The sequence below is a fragment of the Nerophis lumbriciformis genome, linkage group LG23, assembly GCF_033978685.3.
Source record: "Nerophis lumbriciformis linkage group LG23, RoL_Nlum_v2.1, whole genome shotgun sequence".
In the NCBI taxonomy this organism is placed as follows: domain Eukaryota; kingdom Metazoa; phylum Chordata; class Actinopteri; order Syngnathiformes; family Syngnathidae; genus Nerophis; species Nerophis lumbriciformis.
Window position 1 is genome coordinate 777,125 of NC_084570.2, and position 25,376 is coordinate 802,500.

At 40.0% G+C, this 25,376-nt stretch overlaps 1 protein-coding gene across 5 annotated transcripts in view; it reads left to right on the forward strand.

Annotated features, from left to right (window-relative positions):
- LOC133622527 (nck-associated protein 5-like) overlaps positions 1-25,376 on the forward strand; it is a 298,294-nt gene that overhangs the window by 263,597 nt on the left and 9,321 nt on the right. For 3 of the 5 annotated variants that reach the window (XM_061985349.1, XM_061985347.1, XM_061985350.1), the window contains 6 exons: positions 728-833; positions 4,570-4,657; positions 9,792-10,097; positions 15,976-16,082; positions 18,127-18,262; positions 22,974-23,146. In XM_061985349.1, coding sequence (XP_061841333.1) covers positions 728-833; positions 4,570-4,657; positions 9,792-10,097; positions 15,976-16,082; positions 18,127-18,262; positions 22,974-23,146 — 916 coding nt within the window. Of the gene's footprint in view, positions 1-727; positions 834-4,569; positions 4,658-9,681; positions 10,098-15,975; positions 16,083-18,126; positions 18,263-22,973; positions 23,147-25,376 lie in introns of those variants that run through there. The other 2 variants (XM_061985348.1, XM_061985351.2) reach the window with 2 other exon arrangements.

Sequence of the window (25,376 nt, forward strand, 5' to 3'; positions counted from 1 at the left end):
TGTAGCTATAAACTATTGCGAGCGAGTAAGACCAAATGTTTTGGTCGGACCTTACAGGGTTCACTGGGACATTCAGTATAACAACTAGCGGTGGGGAGGCTCGTAACCTGGATTTTTGCTGGCATCCTAAAGCGTAACAATTAGCCGAGAGACAGCTGGTATCCCCAAAAACTCAAAAGCTGGGGCACTTGTATCCTGAGATATTACTGTAACCCTAACCCTAGACGGACCGCGCATACACCCATACCCCCCACCCCCTTCCCCTAACCCTAACCCTAACCCCAACCCCAACTCTAAACCTAACCCCAACCCAAACCTAACCCTAACCCTAACCCCCTAACCCTTACCCTTAACCCTAACCCCACCCCAACCCTAGCCCTAACCCTAACCAACTATTTTTCTTTATGCCTAACCCTAATCCTAACTTTAACCCTAATCCTAACCCCAACCCTAACCTTAACCCTGACCCTAACCCTAACCCCAACCACAACCCCAACGTATCGTAACGTAACGAAATACATTTTGGTACCGGTACCAAAATATTTGTATCGGGTGTTGTCCAGACATAAGCAATCATGTTGCCGTCATGTGCTGAATGCATGTGAGATACATTTCCCCAAAAAGCAGCTGTCAACTCCAATTCTAAATCCAATTGGACATGTTTTGTTTCACATTTGTTGGTGTTTTGTTTCATGTTAAATAGAGATGCAATGATGTCTCCTCACAGGGCGGTGGGGATGGGCAACTCTGTGGTTGCCTCTCCGACAGGAATCTCCACGCCCAGAAAACTTACAGAGATGAAGAGCAAAATGAAGATCTGTCCGGACGCGGCTGTAAGTTGAGCCCATACTCCCCGACAATTCCATGGTTTTGTACTTCAGTCCACAAAAAGTCTGCTTTATCAGCATGATATCACCCTCATATCTCTTGGACAGGCGTGTGCACTGCAAAAACTGAAATCTAAGTAAGATTAAATATCTCAAATAAAGGTGATATTTGCTTATTTTCTGTTTGATAAGATAATTCTTCTCACTAAGCAGATTTTACGTGAGAGTGTTTTACTTGTTTTAAGTGATTTGGTCCTAGATGATCTCAGTAAGATATTACAGCTTGTTGCTGAGATTTGATGACCTATATTGAGTAAAACATGCTTGAAACAAGAATATCAGCTTTTGCAAAGCTGTGTCATCAACACTCACAAGTATAAAACTACTTTTTTTTTAAATAATAATTTTGTATTTCAAGCATGAAAAAAGAAAAACATGACTTTGACACAATTGTGTCTCATAATTAAAACAGATGACAGCCAAATGGACTTTGCTGTTTTATTTTCAATGAAACAATAGAAAATACGTACTCGTATAGTAGTACAGTTGGCACAGTACAGTAAACTGACAGTTAATATTTAAACATTTAACATGTGACATTTCTAACAATTTTGAACAGAAATAGTTCATGCACATTCAGATAAATTCTTCAAAATTACAATTTAAAAAATTGACTGAAAGAGCATGCACTTTGCGGGATGATGTCATGTTATCATGGAAAAATGCATTTTTAGACCATATGATTTTCCTGAGCGGATAGGAGACCCCGAGAGTAACAAGCGGTTGCCTTGTTGAATTTCCATTGAGAACAATAAATTCGTTTTTAGTATAAGTAAATGTAATGCCGAGCGCATATCAGTATGTCAAGATAATGGCACTAGCATTTACTTCATTTAAGAATATTTTTCAACATATTGAGCAAAAAGGTGTCATATATTTTTTTCGACCAAGAAAAGTGCACTTGTTATTGGGTTCATTGAAGTTAGTTAATTTTACTTGTTTTGGAAAGTCTTGACAAGCCACATTTTCTTGTTCTATTGGCAGATAATTTTGCTTAGTTCAAATAAAATACCCCTCATTTTTGAATTTTTTTTTTCCTGTTTTTGAACACTGACTTTTTTGCAGTGTGACCATTAAGTTAAGACGTTACTTACTCCCTCAAAATAACTAAATATTGTAAGTTAAAATAACTTTCGGATATTTTATTCTTTATTATGAGTGAGTAAAAAGCTTGGGAAAAGGCATGTTAAAGGGAGAAGGCTAAATGGAGACAAAAAGACAGCACTGCAGAATAACATAAGGAATTTAATCCTGATGTGGGATTTTGATAGCACTGAGGAGCCCCCTTATCAGAGGCACTCAATTTGACAAAGAGGCCATTTAATACCATTCCCCAAGCCTTTCATCAATCCTCTCTCGACAAAACACCAGGCAAGAAAGACACTTTATGACCTCTGTGACTGATTTGCACCAAACAGGAAAACATCGTTTTAAAGAATAACCCAATTATAGACATCAATTGTGTTTAACGCTACTCTAATCTTAAAGTTAGTATTATTTGCAGATGATACAACTGCATTTTGTTCGGGAGAGAACACACAGAAGCTAATACAAATAACAGAAGAAATGAATAAATTAAAAAGATGGTTTGACAAAAACAGACTATCTTTGAATCTCAGTAAAACTGAACCAATGAAATTTGGTAACAGTAGAAAAGAAAGTCAAACACAAATAGTTCAATAGACGGAGTAGACATTGAAAGGGTAAAAGAAAACACATTTTTGGGTGTAATAATAGATGATAAAATGAATTGGAAATCTCAGGTAAAAAATATACAACATAAAGTAGCAAGAAACAATAATAAATAAAGCAAAACATGTTCTAGACCAGGCCTGGGTAATTATTTTGACTCGTGGGCCACATTTACAGAAAAAAATGTGTCTGGGGGCCGGTATATCTATTTTTAGGAACACTAATACAAAACCTCACAATAATGTCTGATTGAATGCTAAAAACGTAATGACAGACCGCCTTAAAAAACGTAATGGAATTTTTACATTTCTCTATGAACGATAAAACACTGAATATTGACAAAATATGAACGTCACACCCCCTTTCTATCGACATATTTTACAATCAAGTGAAACGCAACGAAAATGCAACAAACAGTGAAATATGAACGCGAAGGGTACAAAATAAACCCACCTACAATCTGATATATCTGATACATCACTAAGCTTTAGAACTTTCCGCATCTGTGGAAACGCTTCCCGCCCACACTGTTTGGTGCCTCGTAACTAATTAGATTACCATTGTAACTAATTAGATTACCATAGTAAGTAGTATATCATCCAAAAGTGCAGATTCCAACCATTGAAATACTTAGTATAGTTCAAGACTTAAAGTCGTTAAAAAACAATGACTGCACATCATAATGGCAGCTACACTTTACATCTTAAAGATCTAAAAAACTGATTTGGGAATGTCTGGCGGGCCAGATTGAAAAGCTCAACGGGCCACATGTGGCCCCCGGGCTTTAATTTGCCCAGGTCTGTTCTAGACCAAAAATCACTTCATATTCTCTACTGCTCACTAGTGTTTCATATCTTAGTTATTGTGTAGAAATATGGGGAAACCACTACAAATGTGCACTTCATTCACTAACTGTGTTACAAAAAAGATCAATTAGAATAATACATAATGTTGGATATAGGGAACGTACAAACCCTATATTTATTAAATCACAAATATAGAAATTCAATGATTTGGTGCATTTGTAAACATCTAAAATGATGCACAAAGAAAACTATAAACTGCTAGCCAGGAATGTACAACAATTCTTCTCAACAAAAGAGGAGAAATATAACCTTAGAGGAAAATCTAATTCAAAACATTTGTATGCTCGTACAACACTTAAAACTTAAAAGTATATCAGTACGTGGAATTAAATTATGGTTTAACCAAATAAATCCAACAAAGCACCAATATGATTCACTTTAACCTCTTAAGGCCCAAGCTGTTTGGTTACATGTTTTTTTTTCTCTTTGCTATTTGGGCTTATTGGACCCTAATTAGAATAAAAAAATAAGAATCATCTTTTTATATGATGTACATAGTCCATAAGTACACAAACGTGTACTTCATGTTTAGTGACATGCTAATTCTTATTTTCACCCTTTTTTCTTCAAAATTCCATTGTATGTTGTACTCTTCTGACACCACCAGATGGCAGTATAAGTGTCCACATAAGTGACCATAAGACCCCAATTCATTAGTGTACACAATTTTGGAAATAAGAGCTAAAAGGTGCTGTCCACATATGTGGCCACTAAGGCCTATAGAGGTTAAGAGACTATTCAAACTACAAGTGTTCACAAAGTACACAGAACAAGAATTATGATGAACATCTTGATCCTTTTTTATTTATTTTTTATTGAGACAAAGATTATTTATGTATTTAATATTTGTTTGCTTACTATGGTATATTATTTATTTATTATTTATTCATTTAAGGAAATGGGATAAAATCCTATGGTATGCAAAGGATTAGGAATAAATAAGGTCTGCTTCTTCCTACTCCTTTTCGGACGTGCTGTAATGAAACAACTGGAAATGTGTGATGCATTAGATTGCATCGTATGCATGTTCCAAATAAACTGAAACTGAACTAATCGGAAACATTTTCAAGAGTGTTCAACAAAATTTGCACGCTGATGTCCCTGTGTGCTTCCCCCCGCAATAGACCCTCCTCATTAGTCAGAAGATGGACCTCCGGGCTGACAACAAAGAGGTGCACATGGCAGACGCTGCTTGTCAAGACCACATGATGGGTGAGTGCTACTGCCGATGCTAAAGGAGCGTGTCCCTCAAACGTGGCTACGGACTGAAGTGCATCAATGGGACATTTGGCAATGTCATCGGCGTTAGGAATAATACATGCGAGATGTGAGGATGATTGTTATTATTGCAACGTCTTACTCACCGGAATGTTTTTTTCACTCTGCCATCCGACCTTCAGATCGCAGTGACTCAGTGACTGCACTGCAAAAACTGAAAATTAATAAAAAAAATAAAATATGTATCCTGTAATAACTTGAAGTAAAAAATGAAGATTAAAAACCAAATACAGACAAAACATTTAAAAAATAACTAAAAGCAGTCTTTTTCTCACAATACGTCGACTTTTTTCTTTATAAAATTGGGAACAATTTCTCCTATTCTTTCTGTTTCTGTAATATTGCAATATTTTCTCGTTATATTATTACTTTTTTTATGTAAAATTATTACTTTTTAATGCAAAATGGTGACATTTGTCCTACAAAATTCTGACTTTCGTCACAATATTGCCAATTTTGTTGTTCTGGTAAAATAGTGACATTTTTTGGAGTAAAATTACGACTTTTGTCATAAATCCGATTATTATTATATTGCCAAAATGTTCTTGTAAAATTAAGTTAAAGTTAAAGTTAAAGTACTAATGATTGTCACACACACACACACTAGGTGTGGTGAAATTTGTCCTCTGCATTTGACCCATCCCGATCACCCCCTGGGAGGTGAGGGGAGTAGTGAGCAGCAGCGGTGCCGCGCCCGGGAATCATTTTGGTGATTTAACCCCCAATTCCAACCCTTAATGCTGAGTGCCAAGCAGGGAGGCAACGGGTCAGCCGGGGTTGAACTCACGACCTACCGATCTCAGGGCGGACACTCTAACCACTAGGCCACTGAGTAGGTCTATTGCGACTGTTATTGAGTAATATTCCAACTTTTATCATAATATTGCACAAATGTTCAGTTTTTCTTGTAAAATAAAATCGACTTTCGTTGAATAAAATTACGACTTTTATTATAAAACTGCCAAAATTATAAGTTTTTCTTGTGAAATTGTGACCTTTTTCTTGTGAAATTCCAACTCATGTATGTATATAAAATTAATGTTGTAAATACTAATGTTTATATATCTAGAAAAGGTGGTTATAAAGAGATAGACATTTTTTCCCAGGCCTCAAGAAGGTAACAAATACAAGTGTGTGTGTGTGTGTGTGTGTGTGTGTGTGTGTGTGTGTGTGTGTGTGTGTGTGTGTGTGTGTGTGTGTGTGTGTGTGTGGTACACAGAACATCAGTTTCTACACTTCTATTAGCCAGTGGACCCGGGAATCTTATATGTAATAGAAATGTGTGTGTGTGTGTGTGGGGGGGGGGGGGGGGGGTGTATGGTGTGTGGTCATTAAATACCGCAATTTTCGGAGTATAAGTCGCTCCGGAGTATAAGACGCACCGGCCGAAAATGCATAATAAAGAAGGAAAAAAAACATATATAAGTCGCACTGGAGTATAAGTCGCATTTTTGGGGGAAATTTAGTTGATAAAACCCAACACCAAAAATAGACATTTGAAAGGCAATTTAAAATAAACAAAGAATAGATAACAACAGGCTGAATAAGTGTACGTTATATGAGGCATAAATAACCAACTGAGAACGTGCCTGCTATGTTAACGTAACATATTATGGTAAGAATCATTCAAATAACTATAACATATAGAACATGCTATACGTTTACCAAACAATCTGTCACTCCTAATCGCTAAATCCCATGAAATCTTATACGTCTAGTCTCTTACGTGAATGAGATAAATAGAATTATTTGATATTTTACGGAAATGTGTTAATAATTTCACACATAAGTCGCGCCTGAGTATAAGTCGCACCCCCGGCCACACTATGAAAAAAACTGCGACTTATAGTCCGAAAAATACGGTATGTATTCTGATATATGTTCTTCACAGAATAATGAGCCAAAGTCAGTGAGTCTCAGTTTGAAAAATTAACTAATTGTATCATTTTTCTTTTTAATAAAAAAATGAAAACGGGTCCCACAGACTCGAACACCACACAAAAACCAGGTCCAGTCCAGATTATGTAGATCAAATACTTGGCAGAAAGAGAATACAATGTACAGAGAGGCAGATCAATGATCAATTACATTACAAAGTATAAGACATACCAGTGCTTTGAATACAAGATCAACTAATACAATGGGAAGTCCACACACTTACAAAGCACTTATAAATGAGCACGAAGAAACTTGTTTTTAGGCTCCAGAGCACAAAACCAATAAATACAGGAAAACAAATAGAGGCTCGCCAACAGACAGTGAAGGTGTCATCACACCAGCTTCCTCTCGCCTCCAAGCGTGCAGCCTGGACGTGATAGCAGCTCATGAAAAACTACATTATGTCCACTTGCAGTTGCCTCGGGCTGGAATTACGGAGGAAGTTGTTATAGTTTGCTTATAGAGAGCATTTTGAACTGTCAGGCCTGGCATTCGATTATACAGTTTAGTAATCTACGGCTGTGCTCCCTCCCTGGTACATATAAGGGCCCCCTCCCCACCGCCATCCCCTTGTGTTATTTATTCAGCATTTTTACACCGCGAAGTGAGTGTTCTCGAGTGAGTCAACCGACAAGCTGGCTGTCCCTCCGTGCATGTTTACATCGAATCAATCTCGCAGGTTCTGCATGTGCTCGCGGATATCAGATGGAGAGTGTGCACAAAACAGGACTTCAGCCATGGTTATTTTTGTTGTTGTTGCATGGGGTGACAATGTCCGTTATAATAAGCAGATGCCATGTTCTTAGTATGACGCCAGGACCCGGGCCACACCGCCTCGTTCCGTCTGTTCCCGTCTGCATACGGCGGTTCACTTAACGATGTCCATTTGTTGCTGTGGTTCATACTGTATGCCAAGTGAGTTCAGTAGTGTTTATGAGAGTGTTTCAGTAGGGTGTGTGAGAGAAAAACATTTTAGTTGTTTATGTGAGAGCATTTCAGTAGTGTATGTAAGAGCATTTCAGTAGTGTGTATAAGAGTGTTTCAGTAGTGTGTATAAGAGTGTTTCAGTAGTGTGTGTGTGAGAAAAAGATTTCAGTTGTTTATGTGAGAGCATTTCAGTAGTGTGTATACGAGTGTTTCATTTGTGTGTGTGTGTGAGAAAAATATTTCAGTTGTTTATGTGAGAGCATTTCAGTAGTGTATAAGAGTGTTTCAGTAGTGTGTGTGTGAGAAAAAGATTTCAGTTGTTTATGTGAGAGTATTTCAGTAGTGTGCATAAGAGTGTTTCAGTAGTGTGTGTGTGAGAAAAATATTTCAGTTGTTTATGTGAGAGCATTTCAGTAGTGTATGTAAGAGTGTTTCAGCAGTGTGTATAAGAGTGTTTCAGTAGGGTGTGTGAGAGAAAAACATTTTAGTTGTTTATGTGAGAGCATTTCAGTAGTGTATGTAAGAGCATTTCAGTAGTGTGTATAAGAATGTTTCAGTAGTGTGTATAAGAGTGTTTCAATAGTGTGTGTGTGTGTGAGAAAAAGATTTCAGTTGTTTATGTGAGAGCATTTCAGTAGTGTGTATAAGAGTATTTCAGTAGTGTGTATAAGAGTGTTTCAGTAGTGTGTATAACAGTGGTTCAATAGTGTGTGTGTGTGTGAGAAAAAGATTTCAGTTGTTTATGTGAGGGCATTTCAGTAGTGTGTATAAGAGTGTTTCAGTAGTGTGTGTGTGTGCGTGTGTGTGAGAAAAAGATTTCTGTTGTTTATGTGAGAGTATTTCAGTAGTGTATAAGAGTTTCAGTAGTGTGTGTGTGAGAAAATTATTTCATTTGTTTATGTGAGAGCATTTCAGTCGTGTATGTAAGAGTGTTTCAGCAGTGTGTATAAGAGTGTTTCAGTAGGGTGTGTGAGAGAAAAACATTTTAGTTGTTTATGTGAGAGCATTTCAGTAACGTATGTAAGAGCATTTCAGTAGTGTGTATAAGAGTGTTTCAGTAGTGTGTGTGTTAGAAAAAGATTTCAGTTGTTTATGTGAGAGCATTTCAGTAGTGTGTATAAGAGTGTTTTAGTAGTGTGCATAAGAGTGTTTCAGTAGTGTGTGTGTTAGAAAAAGATTTCAGTTGTTTATGTGAGAGCATTTCAGTAGTGTGTATAAGAGTGTTTCAGTAGTGTGTATAAGAGTGTTTCAGTAGTGTGTATGATAGAAAAAGATTTCAGTTGTTTATGTGAGAGCATTTCAGTAGTGTATGTAAGAGTGTTTCAGTAGTGTGTATAAGAGTGTTTCAGTAGTGTGTGTGTGTGAGAAAAAGATGTCAGTTGTTTATGTGAGAGCATTTCAGTATTGTATGTAAGAGGTAATTCTTTGCACACTTCCCGCTTCCTGCTAAATTGAAACTTGTGATTGGATACTCACTTTGGAATGACAAGTGAGTGTCCAATCACAGTCTCGTTTACATCAGGCTACCTAGATAGGCTACTGTCAACAAGTTGTGATTTGATTGGCTATCGCAACTGTCTATCAACTCTGTGTTCTCAAATTCATCCGCTAACGGTCCCGATGAGTAGCCAATCACAGGACGCCTAAATGTCACGTTCAAGGTGAGGCCAGCTAGAAGGCCTTACTGACAACAACTCATGATCTGATTGGCTATCGTAACTGTCCATCAACTGTATGTCCCCGTTCATTTACAGTGCACGGATGCCCGCATTGTTGATTCTGAAGTCCCTGGGCAGATTTTGTACAGCATGGCAACATAAGCTACCTGAATTCTGATTGGATAAGTAAATTAAAAAAATATTTTATCTTTAATTATGATCATGACTTCTGGTTATGTTAGACCAGCAGAGAAGGCCTAGCTGGCTTTGACGGCACACCACTGCTGTAAGCCCTGACCAAATTTCTCCATTGTCTACTCAAGTCCTGCCGGTTTATACTCCAGGATCGGGAAATGATTCATTAATTATTTGGATATTAACATGGTCCAAATGTTTTTTCTCTCTCCTTTGCACCGACGGCGGAAACTTCTGCAGACGCCTTGTACTCTCACCAGCCCTTCCGTTGTGTGTGAAGCCCTTGTTCCGCATCCTGTGTGTTGACCCCAGCTTCCCCAGATGTCACACTCCTTTCCTTGTCACTTTAGGCTCCGGGTGTCAGATGAGAACGCTCGACAGCGGGATCGGCACCTTTCCTCTCCCTGACTCTGTCACTCGGGCCAGCGGTCGCCATTTCCCCAAGTCGGAGTCTAGCCCGAATGGGGTGACTGCCGAGTTCCGAGCAGGCCCGACCTCCCATCCAACCGACTCCTCACAATCCAGTGTCAAAGTGCCTTCCCCTCCCAACACCCACCTGCATGCTCGTTCCAGCTTGGGTCACTCCCTGTCCGACCCGTCCGTTACCCACAGTGTTGACGCCTTGGACGCCCAGACTCGTTTGCCCCAGCTGGCTCGTAAGTTACCTCTTCCATTGATATATTTAATCAAAAATCTACACTTCTTTAGTCATGCTCAACTTAGTTTCACTGCCTTCAAGTACCAGTAGAGTGGAAAAACAAGTTGACTTTATATGCTTCTTTGTGTTCCATCGTATCCATTAAACCGTATCCAACTGTATGTCATACTTGCCAACCCTCCCGGATTTTCCGGGAGACTCCCGAAATTCAGCGCCTCTCCTGAAAACCCAACATAAACAGCATACCTGCCCAATAACGTTATAACTGTAGAATGATGGAGGGCGAGTTCTTGGTTTCTTATGTGGGTTTATTGTTAGGCAGTTTCATTAACGTCCTCCCAGCGCGGCAACAACACACAACAACAGCAGTCACGTTTTTGTAAACCGTAAAGCCGTAAACAGCAATGTTGTGACACTCTTAAACAGGACAATACTGCCATCTAGTGCATTTGATGAAAGCACTTTTGTGCGTGCCACACAGAATGCATCATCAGAGGTGTTCAGCATGGTTCGAAAAATAGTGACAAAGAATAGAACAAGGATGGACAATTCAACCCTTAACTCAACAATGAGTAGATGAGTGTTATGTGTGTGTATAAGTGTAAATAATTGAACACTGAAATTCAAGTATTTAATTTATTTTATATATATATATATATATATATATATATATATATATATATATATATATATATATATATATATATATAATAAAATAAATATATATATATCATAAAATACATATGTATATATATATATATATATATATATATATATATATATATATATATATAGCTAGAATTCACTGAACGTCAAGTATTTCTTATATATATATATATATATATATATATATACCGTATTTTCCGCACTATTAGCCGCACCTAAAAACCACAAATTTACTCAAAAGCTGACAGTGCGGCTTTTAACCCGGTGCGCTTTATATATGGATTAATATTACGATTCATTTTCATAAAGTTTCGATCTCGCAACTTCGGTAAACAGCCGCCATCTTTTTTCCCGGTAGAACAGGAAGCGCTTCTTCTTCTACGCAAGCAACCGCCAAGGTAAGCACCCGCCCCCATAGAACAGGAAGCGCTTCTTCTTCTACTGTAAGCAACCACCCGCCCGCGTAGAAGAAGAAAAAGCGCGCGGATATCACCGTACGTTTCATTTCCTTTGTGTGTTTACATCTGTAAAGACCACAAAATGGCTCCTACTAAGCGTCAGGGATCCGGTTCATGAAAAGACACAATCTCTCCATCCGCACACGGATTACTATTTCACAGCAACTGATATTCCTGTGAACCGCACTGTGGATACAACGGGAGCACGTACGGTGAATATTCGCACCACAGGGAATGAGAAGTCATCCTTCACTGTGGTTCTAGCTTGCCATGCTAATGGCCAGAAACTTCCACCCATGGTGATATTCAAAAGGAAGACCTTGCCAAAAGAGACCTTTCCAGCCGGCGTCATCATAAAAGCTAACTCGAAGGGATGGATGAAGAAAAGATGAGCGAGTGGTTAAGGGAAGTTTAAGTTTACGCGAAGAGGCCGGGTGGCTTTTTTCACGCAGCTCTGTCTGTCCATGTTGATATACGTATGTTTGTGATTGCACATTTGCGTACATTTTGGGAGTGAACAGAGTTGTTAGAACGCTGGTTTTTAATATATTATTAAAGTTTGACTGACCTATCTGACTGTTTTTTTGACATTCCTTTAGCGCAGTTAGATGCGGCTTACAACACCGGGCGGCTTATAGGTGGACAAAGTTTTGAAATATGCCGTTCATTGAAGGGGCGGCTTTTAACCCAGGGCGCCTTATGGTGCGGAAAATACGGTATATATATATATATATATATATATATATATATATATAATCTATGAAATACTTGACTTGATGAATTCTAGCTGTAAATATACTCCTCCCCTTTTAGCCACGCCCCTAACCACGCCCCCCTCCCACCCCGACCGCGCCCACCCCACCCCCCTCCCCCCACCTCCCGAAATCGGAGGTCTCAAGGTTGGCAAGTATGCTGTATGTGCAATTCTCAAAGTATGTGAGGACAGCGTTTAGACATCACAAAATGCCACAAATTCAGTCAGCTATATTGAATATTCCGCTCCGAAAGCTATTTTCAGAGATTGACGTCACGGTAGTAATGCTTCTTCTTCTGCACTCTGACCATGTTATTAGAGCAGTCATACTGAAAATGTGCAAAAAATATTGGAAAGCGCTGTGGTGTTAGTCATTCACAATACTTATGTAAGACAAGAACACATATGCTTGGCTTTTTGTATGCATTCCAAATCGTAAATAAATAGCTAACAAATGAGTCAACAGATCAAAGGTCCTCCGTTGCACTCATTATACGCTCTCTAAAAACATCCAGAAAGCGTTAACAATACTCCATTTACATGTCGTGACCTGAAAATTACCCAAATATGAGTGTGTAACAGGACTATTTCTTCCGGGTTCCTCTGACCACCAAAGACAGAAATGACGGCGGGTAGTTTCTGACTTCGTTTTATTTTCCGAAATAAAGCTTCGTCTTTCGCTGGGTCGCTTTTCAGCTCCACGTCGTCGTCTGCCTCTCGCTCTCGGTCGCTTTCGCTATTCATCCGCTGGTTCTCTGCCACCTTCTGCCCCGTCATCCTCTGCTGCTGCCTTTTTACACAGTGACAAGGGGATTACAGAATTGCGCCCAGCTGGGTGATCCACGCACCTGATGTCCATTTCGGAGCCGGTCCCAGCGCCCCGCCTCGCTGCGGGTCCGCCGGCCATGCCTCCTCGCCTACATCTCGGAGTCGGCCCCGGCGTGCCCCGCCTCGCTGCGGGTCTGCCGGCCACGCCTCCTCACAGAGTGATATTGTTATTATAAGTGCTAACGCAGACGGACTATTTTAACGGCGCATTGATAGCAGTGAGCTAATGCTAGCTAATGCTGCTATTGTTGACAAACTGAGCCCACGGCTGCTTCTGCTTCGTCTCACTCATTTCCACTCTACTATAGAGTGGAAAGACAAGTTGCCTCTATATTGAAGCTATTATATTTATATATCTGATTTATGATAAAAAGATATTATCGAAATAGTATCAATCTCACAGAGATTCTTGAGCCCCTTTGAGAGATAACGAGGAGGCCAGTCCTGTGATCGCGTGATGGCACACTAGGAACCAAAGATAACTTCCCTATCATCAACAATGGTAATCAAGCAGACTTTAAGAGAGCCAACAACGATTACTTTGGGAAAATTATGATCCAGGACCTGAGTAATTTTGGGTTCAATCCCGGGCTCGGGATTTTTCTGTATGGAGTTTGCATGTTCTCCCCGTGACTGCGTGGGTTCCCTCCGGGTACTCCGGCTTCCTCCCACCTCCAAAGACATGCACCTGGGGATAGGTTGATTGGCAACACTAAATTGGCCCTAGTGTGTGAATGTGAGTGTAAATGTTGTCTGTCTATCTGTGTTGGCCCTGCGATGAGGTGGCGACTTGTCCAGGATGTACACCGCCTTCCGCCCGATTGTAGGTGAGATAGGCTCCAGCGCCCCCCGCGACCCCAAAAGGGAATAAGCGGTAGAAAATGGATGGATGGATGATCCAGGACCTTATATTTTTGAGCCTGAACACAAAGAGGATGAGCATTAATGAACATTGAAGCTGCTACCCGGATGCGGCTTCACTGTGACACTAACATCCGCAGCTTTGCTAGGAGCTAAAAAATACAAACTAACCATATTAAACCATAATAAAACAAATATTTACTGTAATATTCCCACTTTCGCTGGGATTTCGACCGATGGTACCCTAACATAATTCCGTTTAGATGAAGATTCAATCGGAATCCTTACGAAGTTGCTGCAACAAGCATCTTTAATTTGCCTTTTTCTTCACCTCTGGGATGTAAAAGTCGACCTGCATGAATTACAATCTAGAATTGACTTTTAGCAAGTTTGAGATGAAGCAGAAGCCGCCGCCGTCTTATAATGTGTCAACAACAGCAGCGTAAGCTAGCATTAGCTCGCTGTCTGTCTGCGTTAGCACTTATAATAACAATATCACTCATATGTGGTTAATTTCCAGGTCACAACATGTAAATGGAGTATTGTTGGCGGTTTCTGGATGATTTTAGAGAGGCTATGATGGGCTCAACGGAGGACCCTCGATCTGTTGACTCATTTGTTAGCTATTTATTTATGATTTCGAATGCATAAAAAAGCCAAGCATATGTGTTCTTGTCTTACATATAAGGATTGAGAATGATGGCTTTCAAATTTTCGCATATTTCCAGTGTGGCTGATCTAATAACATGGTCAGAGTGTTACTCCAGTGACGTAGAATCTACGGAAATTACCGAAGGTGTTTAGAGCAGAATATTAAAAATGGCTTATTGAATTTGTGGCATTTTGTGACCTTTTCGACGGTATTTTCACATACTTCGCGGATTGTAAATATGTGAATTGATTACGTAAACCCCGACTTAAACAAGTTGAAAAACTTATTGGGGTGTTACCATTTAGTGGTCAATTGTACGGAATTTGTACTGTACTGTGCAATCTACTAATAAAAGTCTCAATCAATCAATCAATCAATTGGATATCTCTACTCTGCTGTGGTACTTTAGACCTTTCAATGCACGTACAGAGTTACAGTCGTGGTCAACAGTTATATATACACTTGTAGAGAACATAATGTCATGGCTGTCTTGAGTTTCCAATCATTTCTACAACTCTTATTTTCTGTGATAGAGTTTTTGTTTCATCTTACCACAGAACTTTCCTCCAGAAGGTCTTATCTGTGTCCATGTGGTGTCAGATGAAACAAAAATTGCGCTGTTTGGCCACAATACCCAGCAATATGTTTGGAGGAGAAAAGGTGAGGCCTTTGATGCTAGGAACACCAAACCTACCGTCAAGAATGGTGGTGGTAGTATTGTGCTCTGGGCCTGTTTTGCTGCCAATGGAACTGGTGCTTTACAGAGAGTAAATGGGACAATGAAAAAGGAGGATTACCTCCAAATTCTTCAGGACAACCATCAGCCCGGAGGTTGGGTCTTGGGCGCAGTTGGGTATTCCAACAGGACAATGACCCCAAACACACGTCAAACGTGGTAAAGGAAGGGCTAAATCAGGTTAGAACTAAGGTTTTAGAATGGCCTTCCCAAAGAGAATGCTGAAGAAACCAGTCCATGTCAGAAAACCAACAAATTTAGCTGAACTGCACCAATTTTGTCAAGAGGAGTGGTCAAAAACTCATCCAGAAGCTTACCAGAAGCTTGTGGATGGCTACCAAAAGCGCCTTATTGCAGTGAAACTTGCCAAGGGACATGTAAGCAAATATTAACATTGCTGTATGTATACTTTTGACCCAGCAGATTTGGTCACATTTTCAGTAGACCCATAATACATTCTTAAAAGAACCAAACTTCACTCTATCACAAAACAATAAGAGTTGTAGAAATTATTGGAAACTCAAGACATCCATGACATTATGTTCTTTACAAATGTATGTCAACTTTTGACTACTACTGTATTCATCTCAATTGGGCATCTTCCAAAGGATAAATGAAAGACTTGATATCTGCAATTTCAACACACTCATAAGCTCTTAGGGTTGTGCAGCTGAGATTGTATACTTGTCTTATTTGGACACTTAAGCATCTGGCAACAACGTTAACAGACTGAAGACTAGATTTTCTCAAGAAGTTTAGCGTGCAGCAAGTAGATCAAACATCTACAATGTGCCTGCCATAAAGATCCTAAAGCTCCTCCAGCCTCGCTATTTCTTGGCTTTAGTTCATTGGACGTAACTGTTGCTTGATTATGACCTGAACCTGTTCAACCTCAAAACCCACAACTCTTTGGACTTGCAGGTGCGAGCAAGACCAAGAGGCTGAGTCTGTTTGGCCCACCTAGCGGAAGCTCGTCGTTCTCTGAACCCAAGGAGGATGAAACTGGGAAGAAGGATGACATTCCTGTTGTAAGTTAGTCTCAGAATGATGTTAGGGTTAACCCAGACCCTTGTTTGCAGCGCACACAATTAAGCAGGTATTGGACAATGTTGAAGAACAAAGACTTTTACCACTTTCTTATGTAAGGAAATAACCTTAAACAGAACCAAGACTCTAAAAAAAGACACATTGTCTGAGTGATGTCGATAATACTGTGAGTAATACTACATTCGACGACCAAGTAGACTAATGCTGGTATTGTTATGTTAACAGTAGAACAGAGTACAGACCTCTGCCAAGACTGATTTTTTTACTGGAAGGATTTCTGTAATTGTAATTGTCTTTCAGCAAGATCAGAACTAAAAACTCAACTTTAGAATATTGTTTATGCAAAGTTTTTAACCTGTTTTGACCTGCTCAGTGGCCTTGTGGTTAGAGTGTCCGAACCTGAGATCGGCATGTTCAAACCCTGGCCGAGTCATACCAAAGACTATTAAAAAAAATGGGACCCATTACCTCCCTGCTTGGCACTCAAGGGTTGGAATTGGGGGTTAAATCACAGAAAATGATTCCCGGGCGCGGCCACCGCTGCTGCTCACTGCTCCCTTCACCCCCTGGGGGGCGAACAAGAGGGATGGGTCAATTGCAGAGGTTAATTTCACCACAACTAGTGTGCGTGTGTGACAATCATTGGTACTTTAACTTTTAACTTTTAAAGGGGAACATTATCACAATTTCAGAAGGGTTAAAACATTAAAAATCAGTTCCCAGTGGCTTATTTTTTTTTTAAATTTTTTTTTTTAAATTTTACCCATCACGCAATATCCCTAAAAAAAGCTTCAAAGTGCCTGATTTTAACCATCGTTATATACACCCGTCCATTTTCCTGTGACGTCACATAGTGATGCCAACACAAACAAACATGGCGCATAGAACAGCAAGCTATAGCGACATTAGCTCGGATTCAGACTCGGATTTCAGCGGCTTAAGCGATTCAACAGATTACGCATGTATTGAAACGGATGGTTGTAGTGTGGAGGCAGGTAGCGAAAACCAAATTGAAGAAGAAACTGAAGCTATTGAGCCATATCGGTTTGAACCGTATGCAAGCGAAACCGACGAAAACGACACGACAGCCAGCGACACGGGAGAAAGCGAGGACGAATTCAGCGATCGCCTTCTAACCAACGATTGGTATGTGTTTGTTTGGCATTAAAGGAAACTAACAACTATGAACTAGGTTTACAGCATATGAAATACATTTGGCAACAACATGCACTTTGAGAGTGCAGACAGCCCAGTCTTCATCAATTAATATATTCTGTAGACATACCCTCATCCGCTCTCTTTTCCTGAAAGCTGATCTGTTCAGTTTTGGAGTTGATGTCAGCAGGCCAGGGAAGCTAGGGTCGATATTCTTCTCTTGATCATCTTCGGTGGCATAAGGGACGGTGTGAGCCAAGACATCCAGGGGGTTTAGCTCGCTCGTCTGCGGGAACAAACTGCCGCCATTGCTTGCCGTGCTACCGAGGACCTTTGTCCCTGAATTGCTCACACACTCCGGCAGATTCAATGGGGGTCTGGCGGCAGATTTCTTTGACTTTATGGTTGGAAATGCATCTGCTTTGAGTGTCGCAGGATATCCACACATTCTTGCCATCTCTGTCGTAGCATAGCTTTCGTCGGTAAAGTGTGCGGAACAAACGTCCAATTTCTTGCCACTTTCGCGTCTTTGGGCCACTGGTGCAACTTCAATCCGTCCCTGTTCATGTTGTTACACCCTCCGACAACACACCGACGAGGCATGATGTCTCCAAGGTACGGAAAACAGTCGAAAAAAACGGACAACAACAGAGCTGATTTGACTCGGTGTTTGAGAAAATTGCGGATTGCTTCTGAGAGTGAATAATAGAAAGGCGTTTAATTCGCCAAAATTCACCCATTTAGAGTTCGGAAATCGGTTAAAAAAATATATGGTCTTTTTTCTGCAACATCAAGGTATATATTGACGCTTACATAGGTCTGGTGATAATGTTCCCCTTTAACTTTAACATTATTATTTTGTTTTTCAAGGAGAGAGCCGTGCTAGTGCGCACGTATTCAGGCAGCGACAGCGGCAGCGACACGGAAACAGAACCGGAGAGACCCAGGAGCGCCCTGACCCCGCTGCAAAGGTCGCGGCTCAGCCACTGCCAAACAGACGACTCAGGTGAGGCGCCTCTCTGACAGGGCCAAGGTTGCATTTGAAAATCCAAGGAAGTCGATCAGACCTCCGACTATGAAAAATAGAGTTTCGCAGAGTTCCTACTAGTGCGAGTTCACCAGGATGCAGTTGACTGATGGTACAGTGTTCCCTCGTCTGGTAGACAAACTCCACGAGTTAGGTACCTCATGTTTATTCTTTGATTTAAATATATTCTAAGTAGGGATGATACAATCAGGGTTTTACCAGATACCAATACCGATCACATGTATTACAAACTGTAACTGTACATTTTTCAATGTATTTATGTTGAGTGCTATTGATTGTGTAACAATATCAACACAATATTTCTTATTGAAAACACTTTAGAACAGCGGTTCTTAACCTGGGTTCGATGGAACCCTAGGGGTTCGGTGAGTCGGGCTCAGGGGTTCGGCGGAGGTCAAGACAGACCCGACTCATCGTGTAAATAAAAACTTCTCCCTGTCGGCGTATTACGGATATGGTAACAGCAGAAGTCACACTGATTTGCAGGTGTGTAATTTGTTGTGAGTTGTGTTGGTTTTGTTCTTTGAACAAGGTGATGTTCATGCACGCTTCATTTTATGCACCAGTAAAAAAACATGGTAACACTTTAGTATGGGGAACATATTCACCATTAATTAGTTGCTTATTAACATGCAAATTAGTAACATATTGGCTCTTAACTAGTCATTATTAAGTACTTATTAATGCCTTATTCGGCATGGCCTTATTATAACCCTAACCCTCTAACCACGGCCCTAACCCTCTAACCCAGATCTGGGCAAATTAAGGCCCGGGGTCCGCATGCGGCCCGTTAAGCTTTTCAATCTGGCCCGCCGCACATTCCCAAATAATTTTTTTATAGAACTTTAAGACGGAAAGTGTAGCTGCCATTATGATGTGCAGTCATGTTTTCTAATGACCGTAAGTCTTGAACTATACTAAGTATTTCAATGGTTGGAATCTGCGCTTATGGATGATATACCAGTTACTATGGTAATCTAATTAGTTACTATGGTCATCTAATTAGTTACTATGGTCATCTACGTCACAGCAGCTCAGACGAGGCACCAAGCAGTGTGGGCGTTTCCACAGACGCGGAAGGAGATTTTCACAACAATGTTCTAAAGCTTAGTGATATATTGAATAGAATAGAATAGAATATAAAGTTCTTTAGTGATCCCTGGGGGAAATTCAGCAAATATCAGATTGTAGGTGGGGTTTTTTTGTACCTTCCGCGTTCATATTTGTCAGGGCTTGGTAAAAGGATAGGACTCAGATGCAGAGTAGGGAACTTAGACAGGCTTTTATTTTGACAGCTTCCTTTTCACCTCCAAAGTCAAGGATTGCAATATCTATTTTAACCAAAAACTAACCGGCAAAAAAGGTTCCAAAAAAAAATAGGAACAACCAAAAATCGCTCCGAACGGAGGAAAACACAAAAGCAAAGACAAACTATAATTAATATATGCTATAAAATGTATAAACAAAAAACGCTCCAACAGGAGGAAGAAACAACAGCTATGAAAAATTCTATACTATCTAATCTAATAAAGTATTAACAAAAATTGTCACTCAAAAATGTGAGGAAAGAATGAAAAATAACTGAAACTTACCACTTCGGCTGAATAAACTAAATAACAAAAAATCACTCTGCTGAGGAGGAAGAAAGGAAAACTCAAAATAGCAACGAAGGGATTCAGAATCAAAGAACATAAGCACAAGACGAGGCAAGGCAAGACAAGGCATGGACATGGGCATGGATGCTAGAGAGCACGAATAAACGAAACAATCTGGCACAGAACAAAGGGAGGAGTGGGCTTATAAGACACATGAGGGTAATAGGGAACAGGTGGAAACAATCAGGGAACCGGGATGACGTCAGACTGATGACACAAAAGGAAGGGCAAGTGACCTGAAACGAGAGGAGTTACTTTTCAAACTAAAACATGCAAATCACAAGACAGAAAAACCCAAGACAAGACTTCCCTCACCGCGGTGTGACAATATTAAACTGTTTGTTGCATTTTTGTTGCGTTTCACTTGATTGTCAAATATGTCGATTCGAAGGTGGTGTGACGTTCATATTTTGTCAATATTCAGTGTTTTATCGTTCGTATAAAAATGTGAAATTCTATTACGTTTTTTAAGGCGGTCTGTCGCAACGTTTTTAGTATTCAATCAGACTTTATTGTGAGGTTTTGTATTAGTGTTCCTAAAAATAGATATACTGGCCCCCAGACGCATGTCTTTCTCTAAAATGTGGCCTCAGAGTCAAAATAATTGCCCAGGCCTGCTCTAACCCTAACCCTAACCAAATAACTCTAAATTACTTAGTAACTTAGAATATGTTCCCCATACTAAAGTGTTACCAAAAACATATAACTTTGTCTTGAATTAGAGAAAAAAAACATTTTATTTTTCACTAAAGAATGCGCATATGAAACTGGTGGGGTTCGGTACCTCCAACAAGGTTAAGAACCACTGCTTTAGAACCTTTAACTCGGGGGTCTGCAACGCGCGGCTTTCAAGCCACAATGGGCTCTTTAGCGCCGCCCTCGTGGCCCCCTGGAGCTTTTTCAAAAATGTATGAAAATGGAAAAGGTGAGGGAAAAAAATATGTTTTTTGCTTTAATACGGTTTCTGTAGGAGGACAAACATGACACATACCTTCCTAATTGTTAGAAATCCCACTATTTATACTAAACATGCTTCACTGATGAGAGTATTTGGCGCATGCCGTTTTGTCCTAATTTCGGAAGTCCTTGAACGCACCGTAGTTTGTTTACATGTACAACTTTCCTTGATGCTGCCACAGAAAGACGTGTTTTATGCCAGGGAGCAACGCGTGCAGTTTAATGCCCGCAGCTAAAAGCAACTGCGTGAGAACGTATACTCGAATATCACGATATAGTCATTTTCTATATCGCACAGAGACAAACCCGCGATGTATCGAGTATATTCCATATATCGCCCAGCCCTAGCTCCAGTATACAAAAATACCTACAAACCCTGTTTCCATATGAGTTGGGAAATTGTGTTAGATGTAAATATAAACGGAATACAATGATTTGCAAATCATTTTCAACCCATATTCAATTGAATATGCTACAAAGACAACATATTTGATGTTCAAACTCATAAACATTTTTTTTTTTGCAAATAATCATTAACTTTAGAATTTGATGCCAGCAACACGTGACAAAGAAGTTGGGAAAGGTGGCAATAAATACTGATAAAGTTGAGGAATGCTCATCAAACACTTATTTGGAACATCCCACAGGTGAACAGGCAAATTGGGAACAGGTGGGTGCCATGATTGGGTATAAAAGTAGATTCCATGAAATGCTCAGTCATTCACAAACAAGGATGGGGCGAGGGTCACCACTTTGTCAACAAATGCGTGAGCAAATTGTTGAACAGTTTAAGAAAAACCTTTCTCAACCAGCTATTGCAAGGAATTTAGGGATTTCACCATCTACGCTCCGTAATACCATCAAAGGGTTCAGAGGATCTGGAGAAATCACTGCACGTAAGCAGCTAAGCCCGTGACCTTCGATCCCTCAGGCTGTACTGCATCAACAAGCCACATCAGTGTGTAAAGGATATCACCACATGGGCTCAGGAACACTTCAGAAACCCACTGTCAGTAACTACAGTTGGTCGCTACATCTGTAAGTGCAAGTTAAAACTCTCCTATGCAAGGCGAAAACCGTTTATCAACAACACCCAGAAACGCCGTCGGCTTTGCTGGGCCTGAGCTCATCTAAGATGGACTGATACAAAGTGGAAAGGTGTTCTGTGGTCTGACGAGTCCACATTTCAAATTTTTTTTGGAAACTGTGGACGTCGTGTCCTCCGGACCAAAGAGGAAAAGAACCATCCGGATTGTTATAGGCGCAAAGTGTAAAAGGCAGCATGTGTGATGGTATGGGGGTGTATTAGTGCCCAAGACATGGGTAACTTACACATCTGTGAAGGCACCATTAATGCTGAAAGGTACATACAGGTTTTGGAGCAACATATGTTGCCATCCAAGCAACGTTACCATGGACGCCCCTGCTTATTTCAGCAAGGCAATGCCAAGCCTTGTGTTACATCAACGTGGCTTCATAGTAAAATAGTGCGGGTACTAGACTGGCCTGCCTGTAGTCCAGACCTGTCTCCCATTGAAAATGTGTGGTGCATTATGAAGCCTAAAATAGCACAACGGAGACCCCCGGACTGTTGAACAACTTAAGCTGTACATCAAGCAAGAATGGGAAAGAATTCCACCTGAGAAGCTTCAAAAATGTGTCTCCTCAGTTCCCAAACGTTTACTGAGTGTTGTTAAAAGGAAAGGCCATGTAACACAGTGGTGAACATGCCCTTTTCCCAACTACTTTGACAGTTAATGATTATTTGCAAAAAAAAATAAAGTTTATGAATTTGAACATCAAATATGTTGTCTTTGTAGCATATTCAACTGAATATGGGTTGAAAATGATTTGCAAGTCATTGTATTCCGTTTATATTTACATCTAACACAATTTCCCAACTCATATGGAAACGGGGTTTGTACATGCAATAAGAGAGACACTGTAAACAATGTATTGGCAACATTATAGACCATTATTGAAGTCTATATTCTGTCTGCATGAAGTTATTCTGCAAAATCCAGACTACATAGCTTCATAGTTTCCATCCCCCACAGCAGTCGAGCAGAGCGGGAAGACACTGAGGAGCGGCAGCATGGACAGTTCCCCCTCCATCATGGACTTCTACCAGCGTGAGATGTTCCCTCACCGGGAGAAGGACGGCAACAGGATCTGCGACTACAACCTGTTGCACAAAGACTCGCCCCTCCAGGGAGGAGACCGACTCAGTGTGAGTGCTTAAGCCCCCCCCGAGTCTTTCTTTCGTGAGGAGATTTTCATAGCAAAAAGCCGGCTAATTGCTTTCGATCGGCTCCCCATCTCGTGTCAGCGTGCATTTGCCTACCCATATTTAACAACGCCCAATGACAAATGAGGACCAGAGACCGTGAAATGGCCTCAAGCCGCCGCCACGGGACAACCCAGCTCCCCTCCACTGCCCAGATGCCGGGCCTGACATAAAAATCTATATGGCGACGGGGGAAAAAAAAAAAAAAAAAAAAAAGTCTCTGACTCAACACTCGTGTACATTTGAGTTTGTTCCGCGAGTTTTATTCTTGACCCTCTGCGAACTCGAAGGAAGTGATTTTAAATCAAATCGATGGTATCGTCATTTTAGCCCGACAGAGCAGCGATGTGGGCATTTTCAAGTGATCGCCGAAAGTGCAGTGCAATTATTTTTTTTTTTTTAATCGTAAAACCCACAAATAGAATAGTTGGCGCGAGTGTTGTCCGGATACACTGCAAAAAGTGAAATCTAAGTAAGATGAAATATCTCAAATAAGGGTGATATTTGCTTATTTTCTCTCTGATAAGATCATTCTTCTCACTAAGCAGATTTTTGTCATGTGGGGGTCGCAGTCTGCTGCGGGGTTGTTCTTCCAACGCAAGAACGGCTCCGGACGACAGCGTAAAGGTAGGAAGTTATTTATTTCTCATAAAAAAACAGAAAACAAGCTAAAGAAAAGCGTGCCAAACGCACGGGAAGCTAAGGCTAAACTTAGCAAAGGCAAAAGACAGGGAACTCAAAAACTTACGTGACAACTTGCATGGAGCAAACACAACGAAGGCAGAATGAGTGACAAACAAAGGTAGGCTTAAATAGAGTCTCTGATGAGCAACAGGTGCGCGTGCAAGGCAGGTGAAAATCAAGTAACCATGGTGACGAAACAAACTCACAGGTGCACGAGTAACAACAAAAGGAGTCCAAAACTAACCAAACATAACTAAACAAAACATGATCCGGACCACGGATCATGACAATTTTATGTTAGAGTGATTTACTTGTTTTAAGGGTTTTGGTCCTAAATGATCTCAGTAAGATATTACAGCTTGTTGCTGAGATTTGATGACCTATATTGAGTAAAACATGCTTGAAACTAGAATATCAACTGTTGCAAAGCTGTGTCATCAACACTCACAAGTATAAAACTACTTTTTTAAAGTAATCATTTCTTATTTCAAGCCTGAAAAAAAAAAATCATGATTTTGACACAATTGTGTCTCATAATTAAAACAGATGACAGACAATTTGACTTTGCTGTTTTATTTTCAATGAAACAATAGAAAATAGGTACTCATATAGTAGTACAGTTGGCACAGTACAGTAAACTGACAGTTAATATTTAAACATTTAACATTTCTAACAATTTTGAACAGAAATAGTTCATGCACATTCAGATAAATTCCTCAAAATTACAATTAAAAAAAATTTGGCCGGGGGCCGGGCTGTATATATGCGCACTAATTGACTGAAAAAGCACGCACTTGGTGCGATGATGTCATGTTATCCATGGAAAAATGCATTTTTAGACAAAATGATTTGCCTGAGCGGCTAGTAGACCCCGAGAGTAACAAGCGCTTGCCTTGTTGCCTTTCCATTAAGAACAATAAATTAGTTTTTAGTATAAGTTTGCTGGTTTCAAGAAATGTAATGCCGAGCGCATATCATTATGTCAAGATAATGGCACTAGCATTTACTTCATTTAAGAATATTTTTCAACATATTGAGCAAAAAAGGTCTCTTTTTTTTCTACCAAGAAAAGTGCACTTGTTATTAGTGAGAATATACTTATTTTAAGGTATTTTTGGGTTCACTGAAGTTAGCTAATTTTGCTTGTTTTGGAAAGTCTTGACAAGCCAAATTGTCTTGTTCTATTGGCAGATAATTTTGCTTAGTTCAAATAAAATACCCCTCATTTTTGTATTTTTTTTTCTTGTTTTTGAACACTGACTTTTTGCAGTGTACAAATATTTTGGTACCGGTACTAAAATTATTTCGATACTTTTCGGTACTTTTCGATACTTTTCTAAATAAAACTGTGTTTTGGTAGCATCGACATACCAAATCAGTCTAGTCTGCTGACATATGCAGTAAAACTTTGTGTCATTTATCATTCTATTATTTTGTGTCATGATCCTTGGTCCGGATCATGTTTTCGTTATGTTCTGTTAGTTTAACT